The sequence below is a fragment of the Solanum stenotomum genome, chromosome 10 (genome assembly GCF_019186545.1).
Source record: "Solanum stenotomum isolate F172 chromosome 10, ASM1918654v1, whole genome shotgun sequence".
In the NCBI taxonomy this organism is placed as follows: Eukaryota; Viridiplantae; Streptophyta; class Magnoliopsida; order Solanales; family Solanaceae; genus Solanum; species Solanum stenotomum.
Window position 1 is genome coordinate 27,484,147 of NC_064291.1, and position 16,853 is coordinate 27,500,999.

Genomic DNA, 16,853 nt, shown 5'->3' on the forward strand with positions numbered 1-16,853 from the left:
TACTTAAGGTATAATCTTAGTTCATTAAGTTTTAATCTCTAAAAGATGCTTCTTCAAGCACAATCTTAGACCATAAAGGTTGAACCCTAGGAGATACTACACTAGGTACATCTTGGTTCATTATGATTGAACTCTGGGAGACACTACTTAAAGCATACTCTTAGTTCATTTAGTTTGGTCTCTAGGAGATGCCCCTTCAAGCATAATCTTGGACCATTATTTGCATTGGACCCTAGGAGATGCTAATTTATGTATAGTCTTAGCCCATGAGGTTTGAACTCTAGGAGATGCTACATTTAGCACAATCTTAGTTCATTACCAATCTTGTTTAATTGGGATATAGCCATAACTGACACGAGAACATATGAGTTATCACATGATCTCTCATGGTGTTACCCACACCATCAATGGTTGGTCCATTTGCCAAGGTAAGACCGGTTTGTTAGCTTAGTCAAATCCACTAGCTAACTTCCTACAGGGCATATAGTTATGGGATACGAAGATTGCTACTACAAACCCAAACTCCACTAAGTGAGGCTTCCATCTCATGAGACACACTTGGGGAAATCAATACTCTTCTAAGTGACAGATCCCATGTGGGGAGCCCAAACTATACTATGTGGGAACCTCCATGAAAGCCCAAACTCAACTAGGTGGGAACCTCTATCTCATTTCAATATCCTCTCGGTGATAGGCATAAATCCCACAAGATAATCATTAAGTCTCTACTTGGACTCAAGTTAATGGAAAGAAGTTCTTGACCACCAATCCATGCTAATACCTCTTTTAGACCATGTGTGGGCAACTATCACAATCCATGACCTAGGTATAAAGGCTATCTAGCCTTAGGTTCAATTAGTTAGGAGAAGTCATTCAACCCTAGAACCATTACTATGTGAGAAGTCTTTCATGATAAGTTTATATTCATGTTTAGTATCATGTCTACAATTCATCATTAGACAAGGATATCATCATGACCTTAGTGATCCTATCACTTCCTACCATCTATGATTCATATGGTGAATTAAGTAGGTAAAGGTCTCTCAACACAATCCTATTCATTAGCCTTGGACTCATATGTAGGTTTTACTCTCAAAGCCTTAGGATCTCAAGTCAATCATATTAGCTTCTTGCTTAAGCCCTAAGGATCATCATTCATTACTATGACTCCTCATTCTCAATGACTCTGCATCATGAAAGCATATTATGAACCTAGATTATAAGACATTCAATCACATTATTTGATACTAGGTGATCTTAGTCATAAATTGCCCTAAAGGTCCAATTCCATCTTTACAAGTCAAGATGAATCATGTAGTATAGTGTCTAGTTTAATTCATGTCTAGGTATTCCTAATCTTGATCAATTACTACACACAACATTGATTTAGGAAGATCACTCATGGACCTTCAATTTCACCTCTAATGGCATCAACCCACAAAGATCACATTCATCAATTTAGATTAGGGTTCACCATAGAAATCACATGAAATCATCATAATATCATATAACAAAGCTAATTCAATCATAATTGGATGTTATCCACTAGATTGGAATCACATCCAAACCCTACCCACAATGCAAGCGCAACCTAACTAGAATTAGGTTTTTGGTTTCTCAATTGGGGGAAACTAAGGGGGCTCCATGGGTGGAAGAAGCCATGGATGAATAATCTTCACATACCTTCAATCAAAGCCCTAAACAAATCTTGAATCAATGGTGAAAATTTCCCTAAGCTGCTGCCCCAACTTCCTTTCTTCTTATTCTTCTAGAGAGAGGATTTCTTGGAAAGTAATTTGGGGTCTTAAGATAAATGAGCTAAAGACTTAGTTTTAGGGGTCTATTAACTAGTTATATAAGGGTAATTAATTAACTTAACTTCCACCCTAACCCCTAAACTAATTACTAAACTAACCCTCAAAGCCTAACTTAAAACTAAACTTGCCCAAAACTGGCAGCATTCACGAGACTCCCATCCACGGACCGTGGATGGGTCTACTGAACGTGGTTTGGGTCCGTGATTGGGGAATAAGGCTCATAAGTTGCAAGCCTATGCAGGCCTTGACTTACAACCATGAACCACGAGCCGTGGACCAGTCTACTGGCCGTGAATGGCCAATCGTGGTTCATCAAAAGTGGAGTGTTTTGGGGGCTGTTTTGGGGTCCTCCCCAAGGACCCCTTGGGTGGTCCTTGGAGAGTCGTACCCGGACGTTTAACCCCTAAACATGATATTCTAAGTACGGGAGCCATTTATTTTGATTTTAACCCTCATACAACACTCTAAAACTCCACTACAAGACTCTACAACACACTAGTTCAACTAACTAATTTACAGGGTGTTACAGGTGGGCTTCGTGGTTTGAGGCCTGAGCTTGGGTTGGTTCTTCCTGGCCTCCACGGGCCTTCCTATGGCTCGTATGGTGGTCCACGGCCCGTGAAGGGTCCCGTGGTCCACCACTTCTGGGTGGGTGTGAACCACGGGCAGGTCGACGGACCGTGGTTCCTTTCACGGTCCGTGAACCCTACCGTGGTTCACCAAATTATGTTGTTTTCCTATTGTAAAGTCCAAGTCTGATTTTGAGGTGTTACAGAGACCTTCTGACGGTCTGTGGAAACTTTCACGACTCGTAGGTGCCAAGTTTAGGTTCGAAATTTCACCAAGTCTAGAAACCTTTCTACGGAACCCATCTATGACCCGTAGAACCAACTATGACCCGTAGAACCAACAATGACCCATCTTGCTTACTCATATGTCCAACATCAGAGATTCAACATTTCCAAAACTTAGCTCAACTCTATGACTTCCTTCCTAAACCCCGTCCTGCTTACTCATATGTCCAACATCAGAGATTCAACATTTCCAAAAACTTAGCTCAACTCTACGACTTCCTTCCTAAGCCCCGTAGGACTTTCTATGGACCGTAGCTAGGACTCGTAGTTCCTACACCAGTGTCAAAAACTGACTTATTTCCTTTTTAATCCTACTTTCCAATTTCCGAGGTTTTACAGTTATACACCAAAAAAAATATGTATTAGAAAATAAGTATTGGTATGAAAAAGAGGCCAACCCCCCTTCTTCTCATCATGTTAAAGGAGTGCAGCTTTGCATGAGGGGAAAACGTAAGGTCGCGCGTTAGTACTCTTGTAAGAAAAATGATGTTCTAATGTGAAACAACTTTCGCGCAGCTGCTACACCCTTGCTCATTGCCCTTTATTTCAAACTCAAGAAAAACCTTGATCAATTTGAGAAAGATGAACTCAAGTTCCGAACCTATACAAGGGGTTTGGGCACGAAAGCCGACCTTACTCAACAAACGCCTTTTTTAGTAAAGTGGCATAATGCATAAACATGACCCTTAACTTGGCGTCATTTGGCAACTATAACCTTTAACTTTGGGTGTGCACAAGTAGGTACTTAAACTTGTATAAAATTGAGCAAATGGATACAATCGTCCAACATGACACCAACATGGCATATCTCCATGTTCTTTTTATAAATAAATATTTTACAATTCTTTTTCCAAATACACATAATTTTATAAAGATCTACTAGTCAACAAAAGTAGTAACTAGTTATTCTTTAATATAATCCGTTCACATGTTACAAAAAAAATCTCTTCACGCCGAGTATGAGTCCTTATTTTTTTGCAAATTTTAAACAATGAGTCCTTTTATTATTTTATATATAAAAAAATATAAACTTGGATGAGAGTTTAATTTTATATTGAAAATAATTGAAGGAGTGGTAATTCTGGTATTTTTATTGTGTCTAAACCCATAAAAGTCCCCGGGCAGTAGGCATTCCTACACAATAAACCTTCCACCCTTATCATCACTTCTATCTCCTTATCCCTTCTCTCCCATGGCCTCTTCTTCTTCCATTATAGGAGTTTCCTCCATATACCAAACCAATCCTTCACTCGAACTCTCTCGAAGACCCACTGCTACCCCTCCTTTATCTCTTCCTTTCTCCACTGAAAAATCCAATTTTTATGTTCATGTTCGTCTCAGACGTCCTTTTCTGGCTTCTGCTGTAGTAACTCCTAATTCTTCTGTGCTTAGTGAAGAAGCGTTTAAGGGAATTGGGGGTTTCGGGAAGGATTCTTTGAATGTTAGCGAAAGTGAATATGATTCTGAGGATGAGGTTGAGGATAATGAGTCAAATGAGGATGAACTTGCTGTATCCAAACTTGGTTTACCTCACAGGCTTGTTGAGGCTCTTGAGAAGCGTGGAATTACTCAACTTTTCCCAATTCAGGTTATTTTTCTTGTTCAACTGTTTAGTGCAATTTTATTAGCTAATTTTTATGCCAAATTGGTACAATTATTTGCTTGATATCCTAATTGTTTTTAAATGCTAGCTTGTATACCAAGTGACTGCACCTATATGTCACTAATGAGCAACACTACCGTTGCAGTATTGCACCAAGGCTCGCCCTCAGATTTGTGACTCTAATTGTACTATCTGCAAAAGTAGCTGGACAACAATTTAGAATCCGTATTTAACTGTCTTTAGTGGGGTATAGTGCTCATTTGGTCACGGGTTCAAGGGTCTGATCAACTTCTTTGCAGAACAGCAAGGGGAGGGCTGTGTGTGATATGCAACCATTCTCCCTAGCACTCGTGTGAGTGGGGGTAAACCCCTTTATTCAGCTGTATCTAACTGAAATATACTTAACTACCCATATAACGTATGTAGCAGGCATAGACATTATCGTAAGATGCTAGTATTCACTGTGGGATGCAGCGCAAGTCATTACACTTGCGAAATGTGTGCTTCTATATTAACTTTATCCTTAATGATTTGGCGTGCGTGTTGGTTCGGTGGACTATTTTCTGTGATATAATCTAGTTGTTTATGTAGGTTATTGGAATTAAAGGTGATTTTGAAATGGAAGTAAGACTTTTTCATGCAAATATTTGATAGATTATCCTAAATCATGTGTTTTCTTATTATGTAGAGAGCTGTTCTAGTGCCGGCACTGGAGGGTCGGGATATAATTGCTCGTGCAAAGACAGGGACGGGGAAGACACTTGCCTTTGGTATTCCAGTATTGAAAAAGCTTAGTACGGATGAAGAAATGAGAAATACTCAGAGGTATAAGTTTTATCATGATGGTTAGAGTTTTTATTAGTCCAATTGTTGACGAGTATGTTAATTTTCTCTTTTAATTTCTAGACGGGGACGGCTTCCCAAAATTTTGGTACTTGCACCTACTCGAGAGTTAGCCAATCAAGTTGAGAAGGAAATGAAAGAGTCGGCACCATACTTGAACACTGTCTGCATATACGGAGGCGTTTCTTATGCTACACAGCAAAATGCACTTTCCCGTGGGGTTGATGTTGTTGTTGGAACTCCAGGTAGACTTATTGACCTGATAAACAATAACACCTTGAAACTTGGGGAGGTGGAATATTTGGTCCTCGACGAGGCTGATCAAATGCTCGCAGTTGGATTTGAGGAAGATGTAGAAGTTATTTTGGAAAAACTTCCACCACAGAGGCAGAGCATGCTTTTCTCAGCCACCATGCCTGGCTGGGTAAAGAAGCTGTCTAGGAAGTATTTGAACAATCCTTTGACAATTGACTTGGTAAGTCATCGTTCTTTCTCAGAGTCACGTATCATCGTCCTTCTTGATTATGATATCATCTTGATATATGCAGTACTTCAATGTGCCCCTGAATGATCTCTAGCTGCTCTTTTTAATAGCAAATGCCGTTGTTTTCTGATTAGAAATAAAAATCGTCAGTATATTTCCTTACTTCTCCAAAGAAGTTGTGGATAATTGGTTTTAATTGTGCTCATATAGATTTACAAATATATATATATATATATAATTTCTTTTCTTCCCAGGTGGTTGTCTTACCTCTTGTTCTTTCCCTTCTTTTCAAATACTCATTTAGGTTGGTGATCAAGATGAAAAGCTGGCAGAGGGGATCAAGCTTTATGCTCTATCAGCTACATCAACATCAAAACGATCTATACTTGGTGATCTTGTTACAGTATGAATCAACTGCCTATTCTCGTAGCTTTTTTCCACCAATGCAGAATTCAGAGCTTTAGAGTTTTGCTTTAAACAATTTTCAGGTTTATGCAAAGGGCGGAAAGACAATTGTTTTTACACAGACAAAACGAGATGCTGATGAGGTTTCAATGGCATTATCAAATAGCATTTCTTCTGAGGCACTGCATGGAGACATTTCTCAACATCAGAGGGAAAGAACACTAAATGGATTTAGGCAAGGAAAATTCACTGTGCTAGTTGCGACTGACGTTGCATCTCGTGGTCTTGATATACCTAATGTTGACCTAGTAAGTTCATACGGTTATATATATATATAACCTTAACAAACTTGACTACTTTATTTTTAACTTCTGTTATTTATGGTGCGGTTTCTGTGGATAAAGTTGGAATTTTGGGCGTTTATCTAGGTGAAAGGAATGCTTACATTTTGTAGCTGAGAGTCAAAATTTGAGTAACAGAATCCGTTGGTTTTGTTAGAAAGCGGGCAGTTTCCACAAATAGGTTGTTGCATATTTTGACTATTTGCGTAATTGCCTAAAGCTGCATATACACTGGTGAAATGTGGAAGAGATATGGGTTTGATCAATCATAGTACTAATTGTTATTTTATTTCATAGATATGATATAGTCAAACTTGTTATTCTCTTTCTGTCCAGCTTCTCCTTGTTCTCGTTCCCCCTTTGTTTTGAAAATTTTCAATTTTTCACTTCTGACTTCTGAATCAAATCTTGGAGAATGCTCAGTGTTATGGAATATCTATATTGATGTAGAATTTCTGCCACATTGAGGTGATACTCTTTCGACTGTGTTGTAAGGGCGTTTGTAATAGAATCATTACAATCATAAAATCAGTGTGAAAGTCTTGTTTTTTTGTGGGTGGGGTGGGGTGGGGTGGGGTGGGCAGTTGATGTTGGTATTCATTATACTTCATCGTTTGCCAATGACCAGAATTAACTGTTTGAATCTCTTCTGCTTGAAAAGTGCTGCACAGTCACTTGGACATTGTATTTTCCGATTCTATGCTTTGTTTATAGGCATCAGTTAACAGTAATAACCTTTTGGATCCGTCCCCCCTTGTTATTTAGGTAATCCATTATGAACTACCCAACGATCCAGAAACTTTTGTTCATCGCTCTGGTCGAACGGGACGTGCTGGAAAAGAAGGCATTGCCATTCTGATGTACACAGGTAGTCAAAGGCGAACTGTCAGATCTCTCGAACGCGATGTTGGATGCAAGTTTGAATTCGTTAGTCCTCCATCTGTCAAAGAGGTTTTAGAGTCATCAGCTGAGCATGTGGTGGCTGCACTTACTGGAGTTCATCCCGAATCTGTTGAGTACTTCATTCCAACTGCACAACAGTTGATGGAGCAACAAGGAGTAAATTCCCTTGCTGCTGCACTTGCTCTTTTGGGTGGATTTTCCAAACCGCCATCTTCTCGATCTCTAATAACTCATGAACAGGTATGATCAGTTATAGGTATTTATGTTGATTGATAAATCTTATTGGTTGCCTCTGTTATTGAGGTACTTATATGTATTGATAAATCTTAATGATTGCTTCCATATTGAGTTAATCAGCAATTAAGAAATTTCTGCAGTACTTCCTCTTTCCCTCCTTTCTTCACCCTTTGTGCTGCGGACTGATAGGCTTCTTCTGTATGCAAGTTATAATGGCCAATTCAATGGTCAAGTGAGGTGCTGAAGTGATATGATACTGCTCCTATATCTATTCATCAGCTGTTTTTTTCAGCGTTCCCTTGTCCTAGCTCACTCTTGAGCTGGCATAGTAATTGACACTAATATCCTCATTGTGGTGCAAAATTGTAGTATCAACAAGTGAAATGTGCAATTGAACTGCTCCAAGGCCACTCTGCAGGCCTTGTTAATTGGGTGAGTTCCTTGGCCTGCAAGTGGGCCATGTACTTGGCCTATTCAACTGCCCAAAAGGCATACCTGGTTCTTCAATGATAGCTCCCCCAACATTAAATATGCTTCTCCTTTTTTTTATCTCAACCGCTAATTTGGGTCTTTCCTTATTTGATGATGCCAATCACCGGATGCTACCACTGTGGTCAAAATGCTAGTATAAGCAACCATGACTTGAGATTTTGATCCATCTCTTTTCACTTTCTTTTATGCCTTCAGATATAAAGTATATGCCCATTGCATTTTTTGTGATCAACATATTTTCACTGCAGGGGTGGACTACATTACAGCTGACACGTGATTCTGAAAATTCCCGAGGATTCCTGTCGGCAAGATCTGTTACTGGTTTCCTCTCTGATGTCTATTCACCAGCTGCTGATGAAATTGGCAAAATTCACCTAATTGCAGATGAAAGGGTGTGTAACCAATATGCTAATGATGTTGCTATATGTTCCACATTGTTGATGCCCCTAGGGAGATGTGGTGTCTTGTTTTCTGATCCCCTTCTCGGTGTCTTTGCTCTAACCAGAACCATTTCACGTATTTTGAGCTCAGGTTCAGGGGGCCATCTTTGATCTTCCTGAGGAGATTGCTGCAGATCTACTAAATCAGGAGTTACCACCTGGAAATACTATTTCCAAGATTACCAAGGTTAATCTGCTTCTTACTATGGTTCTTGTATATATTTTGTGACTTAGCTGCACAGTTCATTTTGCTGTTAACTCTTAGATCTGAGACAGGATAGAAATCTTTATAATCCTCTGTCATGCAGTTACCTGCTTTACAAGACGATGGGCCAGCTGGTGATTTCTATGGGAGGTTTTCAAGCAGGGATACTAGGGGGACACGAGGAGGTTTTAGAGACCGTAGAGGCAGATATTCTCAGGGTTCTTCTAGTGGCCGTTTCTCTGATGATGATGATGATAATTGGGGGAATGACTCTAGGTCGCGAGGTGGCCGGACAAGAAGGGGAGGAAGTGATTGGCTCATCAGTGGTGATAGGCGCTCTAGCAGGTCTTTATCTGGAGGAAGCAGAGACAGGTTTGTTTCTCATCTTAATGGGCACACAATTTAATATGATTTCTTCTATTTTTGTTGTATATCTAATTCTCTCCTTTCTTCCCAAGCAACTTGCTCTTGTGTGATTGCATTATTAGCATAGTCCTGGGACTTTAATCCAGTTGCTGGTATCTTATTAAAAAGGACAAGCAAACCCAGTTACTGCTGGCATTATTTGTATGATGGGACGGATTATCAGCATTGTATTGTTAATTGCTAAGATGGTCATTGTCACCACTGAAACTTGGTTAGGTCATGACCGACACTTAGCGAGCAGCTACTCTTCGTAAGCAAATCAGCATTCATAACAAGAAGCTTAATCCAAATACCATAACACAATTTAACATGACGGTGGAAACCATGTCTCAGCAGTACAACATGAGTAAATAATGAATCCCATAATCCAACAATCTAGTCATGGAGAATATAATACTGTCTGAATTATAAAAAAAAACCCAATATCATAACTAAGAAAGGTGAAAGCAGAGGTAACAACCTTCATGAGTAGAGTGGATGGCTCACCTCAGTAGCAAGAATTAGTGTTTCAAAAGGCGGGGGCGGGAGGCAATGTGTTTTACGCAGTACGGGGCGACGCGTAAGTTCCATGGATCTATGGGGCGTATATCTCATATATCTTCAATTTTATAATTTTATTATTAAGAAAATAAGCAAAAGAAAAACTTTCAATAATTCTACAAATAAATATAAATAAATCACCAATAATATATAAAAGTTATGAGAAAGATAACAACACAAAAAATGATTATAGTTGAGATAATCTTTAAAATAAAATTAGTATCCATCTCCACATTTACTAGTCCTTTCCACCCTCAACTAATATTTGCAGTGATTATTCGTAGGACATGATGCTAGTCAATCCATACTCATAATCAGTGTTATGAAAGGCGCTCGCCTTTCGCCTTTGGCGACAAGGCGAGGCGAGGCGAGGGGTCATCGCCTTTTTCCGGCGAGGCGAGGCGACTTCAGAAAGGCATGCCATGGCGATGGAAAGGCGTAAGATGACGTGGTGTGGCGATGCAATAGGCGTCGCCTTTTAATTTTTTTATTTTTTTTAAGGTCTGACTTAATAAGTAAAAGCCAAAATTAGGGTTTTTTTTGGGTATTTTTGCAAACTTGACCTTCGCAAGACGCTCCTCCTCTTCTCCTATTTCGCGATTGCTGCTCCTTCGTGGAGACTTCTTCTTCGCGAATCGCAATCGCGACTGCTGCTCCTTCTGAGGTACAAAATTTTATCTCTAGTTCTTCTCTTCTTCTCTTCTAGTTCTTATCTTCTTCTCTTCTAGTTCTTCTCTTCTTTTCTGATCTACTCTGATTTTTTTTTGGTGGAACTACTCTATTTTATTTTATTTTGGGTGGAACCACTCTGTATTTAGAGTTTGAGACTATGCTTGGTTCTGTACTTCTGGGGTAGACTGTAGTGCTCTGCTCACTGGGCTGGAATTTGCCTATATTTAAAAAAATAATAATTTGATCCTTCTATAATTATTTCTTCCCTACTTAATTTAGTTTTATACTAATTAATATAGTATTTATTTGTTCATAAATAGTGAATTCAATGACGTGAGATGCTAACAAAAAGAGGGACATTGCTAATGAATGTTATTGTTGTTGAGATTTTGGATATTTATATATGCAATTAAATATTTTACATTTTTTGTATTAATTGGCGCCTCAATTCAAAAAGGCGATCGCCTCGCTGCGTGGCGAGGCAGGCCCTTGTCGCGTTTTGTCGCCTCTCGCCGTCCAAAACACTGCTCATAATATCATCAAAATTAATCATTTGTAATACAACCAAATGGATCATGGTCCTTCCCTACCCCGAGACTATCTACGACTATAGACTCCCCTATTTGAGTCTAAACTACAAAGACTAATCTAAGAATTCAAGATCCCTCTCTAAACAAGATGCAAAGTACAGAGACATGCATATGAAGATCTGGGATCTATAAGTGCAAATACCTCAAAAGAGCATACTTGCACCACAACATGGGATGCCTCAATATTTTGCATATAGCCATTACATAGAAGAGCCTTTTTGGCCTAGTGGTTGGGAGGCTTTTTTGAGAAAAAAGTACTTTTTTGGAAAGAAAGGTGTTTGACCAATCAGTTAAACAACTTTTAAATAGAAAAGCAATTTTTCTGTAGTTGGGATGAAGCTAATTTCTTTTTGCTTCTAATAGCCGAAGTAGAAAATTATTTTTTTCTAGACAAAAGTATTCCTACCATTTATACATATTTACCAATGTATCCCTTGTTAATTAATTAGCATCTCATAAGTTTGGTTAAATTCCATTTAAGAAATTTTATTCATCATTTTTTTCACAATAAATTCTTTAAATTATTTTATGTATTATTACTATATGCTTTAATGTGTGGAATGATTTTTAATTTATTTGACGTCATATTTTTAATTATATTTAAATCATAATATTAATATTATATCAATATTTGATATTTTCTTTGATTTATCTATGTAAAATACTGATTGAAAATTTGCAATATGTATTATTTAGTTAAACAAAAATAAAAATTTATTGAAACTTTTATAACAGATATTTAAAATAATCTCACTATATAAAATATTCTTAATATTAAAAGTGCATTGATAACTGTCATTTTTTCGTAATTTGACTCTCAAAACCACTTTCTAAAAAATTAGTCAAATGCAATCTACTTATCAAAAGCATTTTTCAAATAATTTAGACAAACACAATAGCACTTGTCTGAAAAGCTATTTTAATAGAAGTGCTTGTAAAATTAAGCAGTTTTTAGCCGCTTGGCCAAATAGGCTCAAAATGGGGTGGTACCCCTGCTCCTTGTGCACCATGTTGACTATTAAATCATGTGACTTTAAGCAGTTTTTAGCCACTTGGCCAAATAGGCTCAAAATGGGGTGGTACGCCTGCACCTTGTGCACCCTATTGACTATTATATCATGTGACTTTAAGAGCGACCAATGGCTGTCTGACCTGGTGTAAGTACCTGAGGTTGAATCCGTGATCTAGTCTCACCAATACCTGAATGCCTTGTTCATAATTTACAAAGAGGCCCTGTTCTCCACAAGAATAGCAAACTCCTGAGCTCCTCTTACACTGACTACAGTGGCTTTTGTAACAATCAACAGATGTTGGTGGGGTCCATAATGGAACGACCCGTCACGTCTTCGATGCTGCAGCTGTAGTTGTCTCTGTTGGGAGGAAGGAGCACTGACTGAACCACTATCTACATTGCACTGAGATCGTACCATTATTCAAACCATCGAATTCTCAACTTGGGACGTTAGAGCCAAACCTTTGAATATCCAAGTCAAGTATCACGTTTTGAAGACTAAATCTTGTAGAAATCAATGCATATTAATCCAAAATAGTACCTGGGATCATACCTTCGTATATTGGGATTGGATTCCCCATCTCTTCTCTCTCTTTCCCCCCCCCCCCTCCCCCCCCTCTGTGGCTCCTCTATTGTTTCTCATTGGAACAGATACTGCTTCTACTAAAGCTTGGCAAGCATTTTAATTGCCCTGTTTTTTCTAATCGTAGTGAGCCACAACCCAGTCCTTCACTTATATTATTATATGTTCTTGCTACTTAATGACATAAATAGTTCACTCTTTAATTTGGGATAGACTTATTTTGGTCCTTTATATACAACATTGGGAATATCTTTGCACGAAGTGGACACTCTTGGTACAAGGTCAGAGAGCAAGGTCAGAGAGAAAGCCATTCACTAATGGAAAAGCTGCTAACTAATGTTAAAAGCTAATGAAGTAGGGTAACATAAAGAGTTAGAGAATCGTTAAATATCATGACTATTGAAGAGTTTAAAATTCCATTCAGAAGTGTCTCTGGTCTTATTTTCTTCATCTATATCAAATCTGACATTCTTGAGGTGCATCCAATCTTTTTTCTTCCCTCTTGGTCTTGTTTTCAGAAAAAATTCTAAGTACAGAACCGTTCTTGAAGATTGACTCAATTTCCTTCCCAACAAGACTATGTGCTAAGGATTTAGCTTTACAGAGACTCAATCTGATTTCCAACTTTGACACTTCTTTTTCGGCCTCTTAACCATTGAGAAGGACTGCTCTCAGTTGCTATCACGATCACCCTTCTGATAGGAATTGCAAAGAAGAATGTACTTGTGAAAAGTTTGACACGAGTGAATGAAGGCATTGATGCTGGGCACTGTGAAGAACAGAACTTGAAGCAAGCGCCGTTTCTAATCTATATCTGCCCAGTACATAATTTAAAAGAAAAAAGAAAAGACTAGAAGTCTGATTTGTTACTCGGACAATGGCAATGGATTTGTGTCCTTCAACAGTTGAGAGAACAAACCATTTGCTTCGAGTAGAGAAGAGGAACATAATTAATTGCTAGTCACTTATCTATTAGCTGGTAAGCAAATGCTCTACAGTTGATACTTGCAAAGGCCTTGTTTCAAGGTGCGTACCCAACGGTGTGGCCTAGTGGTCATTGAAGTGAGTTGAGCATCATGAGGTCTCAAGTTCAAATCCCAGTAGAGACAAAACACTAGGTGATTTCTCCCCATCTGTTCTAGCCTCGGTACCTGTTGCTGGTGGGAGGTGGCAGGTATTCCCTGGTCCGGACACTACATTTATAAAAACAATAGGTCTTGTTTCTGTGCAAGAAAGCACTGTTAAGCTTTTTCTGTTAGTTCCATTACTGCTGTTAGGTTTTTACGGTACTAGTTGGCTTTTCTGTCAATAAATGCTAGTGAAGATGGACTATTTATGTCCAATGTTATTTGTAAAGGGCCAAAATAACCCTTCCCCTATACTTTACGGTTTTTTTTTCTCACATTCGTCTCCTGTAACATGCTATATTTTTTGGTTTCTATTGCAGAAGCTTTGGTGGTGCATGTTTCAATTGTGGGCGCAGTGGTCACCGAGCATCTGAATGCCCTAACAAAAGGGACTACTAGGTCTATAGGTTGCCTCATCATCCTTGGTGCAGTAATTGTATATGTGGGTGACGATTTCTGCCATCCCTGAACATCTCATTGTATGCACTATTTCCTGTCAAAGCCAGCAGCGAAGATAAAGGAGTTTTGAGTATATGTGATACATCTGAGCAACAGCAAGATCCTAGACTGTTCCCTCCAGAAGCACCATCCCCTCAAAGCTTCACATGGCCCTACCGATGATTAATTGATTTTCTGTTTCTGAAGCATGTAATCAGTTGCCAGTTATTTTCTCTTAGTTTATTGATGTTGTAGGTAAAGTAGGGTAAGATATATCAACTTTCAGTATAAATATGTCAGACTGCAGTGTCTTCCAATTTATATCTCATCTTTGAGAAACAGGTGCAGCTTTTGGTTCGGGCTTGTCGAATATGCTCTATTTTTGTAATTTGTAAGCAAGGTTCAGAGTTAATACTTGTGGTACCACTAAATTATGCATACTCATTGTCCCAAGCTTGTTGCATTTGGCTTTATCTAGCTAACAATATGGAAGTGACAATACTAAAGTGCCTCGGGGTATCCTATTTTATTATTACTCGTCTCTCCGTACATGCATATTGTTTCATTCTTCTAAATTACTACTCCATCTCCTAATTATTTGTCCACTTTTGAATTGGCACACCTATTAAGAAAATAATTATTAACATAGTAAGTTTACCATTTTACCCCTATTAATTATGAAATGAATGAATTAAAAACTTAAGATTTCAAAAATTTCTATCTTTTTCAAAGTAATTAATTGAGAATGAATATAATAGGTAAAAAAAAAATTGTACTTTCTTGATTTGTTAAAATGGACAAGTAATTAGGGACAGGATAACTAAAAAAGAAAATGTGGACAAGTAATTAGGGACAGGATAACTAAAAAAGAAAATGTGGACACGTAATTAGGGACAGAGGGAGTATTTTATTAATGGAAAATGGTCAAAAATATTTTAAAACTATGTAATTAACTAAAATGTCTTTAGTTAAATAGTTTGGTTCAAAAATGTTCTTGAGCTTATTTTAAAATGCTCATATCGCTAATAGTTTGGTCTAGAATACCCTCACTGTTACTTAATAGATCAAAAATATCTTTTTCATGATTAATATATCAATATTATTTTATTTTATATATATATATATATTCTATTCCATTACTTTTAAAGAGTCATATTCTTATTTTTTTTTCCTTTTAAAATTAGTTTAACTAATAAACAAGTAGGAAGTAATTTAAAGCTTCAATCCCCTACGTAGGGGTGTCAATGACTTTTTTAAAATTGACTTAATCAAAACGTGTTGAACTAATATTACTTTTAATAAAATCATAGGGCCTCATAAGACTATTTTTTCTTGTAACTTACGATATAACGTTTACCTCCCTATTCGAAAATCTAATCTTTCCACCTTTTTCAGTGTAGTAGGAAATTATTTGTCATTTTGTATGTAAAATCAAGATTGTTCATGAATTTGATGGTCACTATCAAGTCACTGGGCATTGAAGAGATTAACTAATCGGCGTAACATGTTTTTTTACACAACTTTATCGGCAAGTTGCCCTTTATTTTAGTTTTCAGGTTTTTCTCTTTTCTTTTTCTTTTGCTCAACTATCCCTTCCGCAACTCCTCCACCACTCTTCCTCTTCCCTTATAACCCTTCAAATCTATTTTCGTATGTATCTCTCCACATCAATACCTACGATCATCCTTCTAACACTGTCAAAGTATTCAAAATTTTATTTATTCATTTAAAGGAAAAGGCTCAAATATGTCATCAAACTTTTAGAAAAGGCTCATATCACTACTAAAAAATTGCTAAAAAATGATGGAAGTAAAAGTGACGGACGGGGTCGCTCCAAAAAGCGACGCCATTAGACACACTGTCCGTCGCTTTTTAATTAAAATAATTTTTTAAATTTTTTTTTTATAAGCGAGGGACGGCATCGCTTAGTCCGTCGCTTTTTTCGTGGATTTTTGCTAATTAATTATTTTATATAGATAGCGACGCAGTCCATCGCTTTTTATTAAAAATAATTATTTATTAATTTAAAAAAAGTCACGCCATCCGTCGCTTTTTATTAATTTTAATTGTTTAATTATTTTTTAAATTAGCGACGGACAGCATCTTTATGTCCGTCGCTTCTTGGTCAAAATATCTGGTCAAATATTTTAAGAAAGTGACGGACAATGTCTCTTAGTCCGTCGCTTTTTGGTCAAAATGTTGGTCAAATAATTTTTTTAAAAAGCAACGGACATAGAGACGCTATCCGTCACTTTTTTAAAAATATTTTCACTAGCAGACGCGATTTTTCCCATTTCTCCATATAAAAAACAAAATTGAGAAATATTTTGATTTAATCTTATTTAAATCGTCTTTCGAAGGACGATTTTGTGTAAAATAAATAAAAAAAAATTATAATACCGACTTCCGGATGTCGGTAAAATTAAATAGTATGTAATAAATTAATATTTTCAATTAACTTTAAATAAATCGTCCTCCGAATGACGGTTTTATATAAGTTAAAAAATAATTTAATATAAAATACCGACCTCCCGATGTCAATATTATTTAATTAACATGATTACTTTTTATTTATCTTAAAATTTAATGTGATACCGACCTCATGAGGTCGGTATTTTTATTATATCTAATTAATTTTAATAAAAGTGATATCCAGAGGTTGGTTTGTTTAAAATATTCCTATTAATCATAATTCTGCTATTGTGCACAATATTAAAATTTCATTTTACACCTACAATTAATTGTTCAAAAAGTGTAACAATTTTGTATACTTTTATAAATAAAAAGTTAGAATTCGTGAAATAAATAAAAAAATATCTATAATCCATATTTAGAGTATGA

General features: G+C 37.1%; 1 protein-coding gene across 1 annotated transcript; it reads left to right on the forward strand.

Moving 5' to 3' along the window:
• Nucleotides 1–3,811: 3,811 nt before the first annotated feature.
• On the forward strand, nt 3,812–14,452 carry LOC125878169 (DEAD-box ATP-dependent RNA helicase 3, chloroplastic). The gene is made up of 10 exons (XM_049559357.1): nt 3,812–4,259; nt 4,963–5,099; nt 5,181–5,592; nt 5,906–6,004; nt 6,090–6,314; nt 7,113–7,490; nt 8,228–8,371; nt 8,511–8,606; nt 8,728–8,996; nt 13,895–14,452. Exons 1-10 carry the CDS (start codon nt 3,864–3,866, stop codon nt 13,971–13,973), a joined length of 2,235 nt encoding a protein of 744 aa, XP_049415314.1. The 5' UTR covers nt 3,812–3,863; the 3' UTR covers nt 13,974–14,452.
• The last annotated feature ends 2,401 nt before the right edge of the window (nt 14,453–16,853 follow it).

What these genes read in the sequence shown, in the direction of transcription:
- LOC125878169 (XM_049559357.1), top strand. Translation starts at nt 3,864, where the DNA reads ATGGCCTCTTCTTCTTCCATTATAGGAGTTTCCTCCATATACCAAACC. An exon ending in ATATACCTAATGTTGACCTA is followed by an intron (nt 6,315 to 7,112) that starts GTAAGTTCATAC and finishes CTTGTTATTTAG; the next exon opens with GTAATCCATTATGAACTACC. An exon ending in TCTGGAGGAAGCAGAGACAG is followed by an intron (nt 8,997 to 13,894) that starts GTTTGTTTCTCA and finishes TTTCTATTGCAG; the next exon opens with AAGCTTTGGTGGTGCATGTT.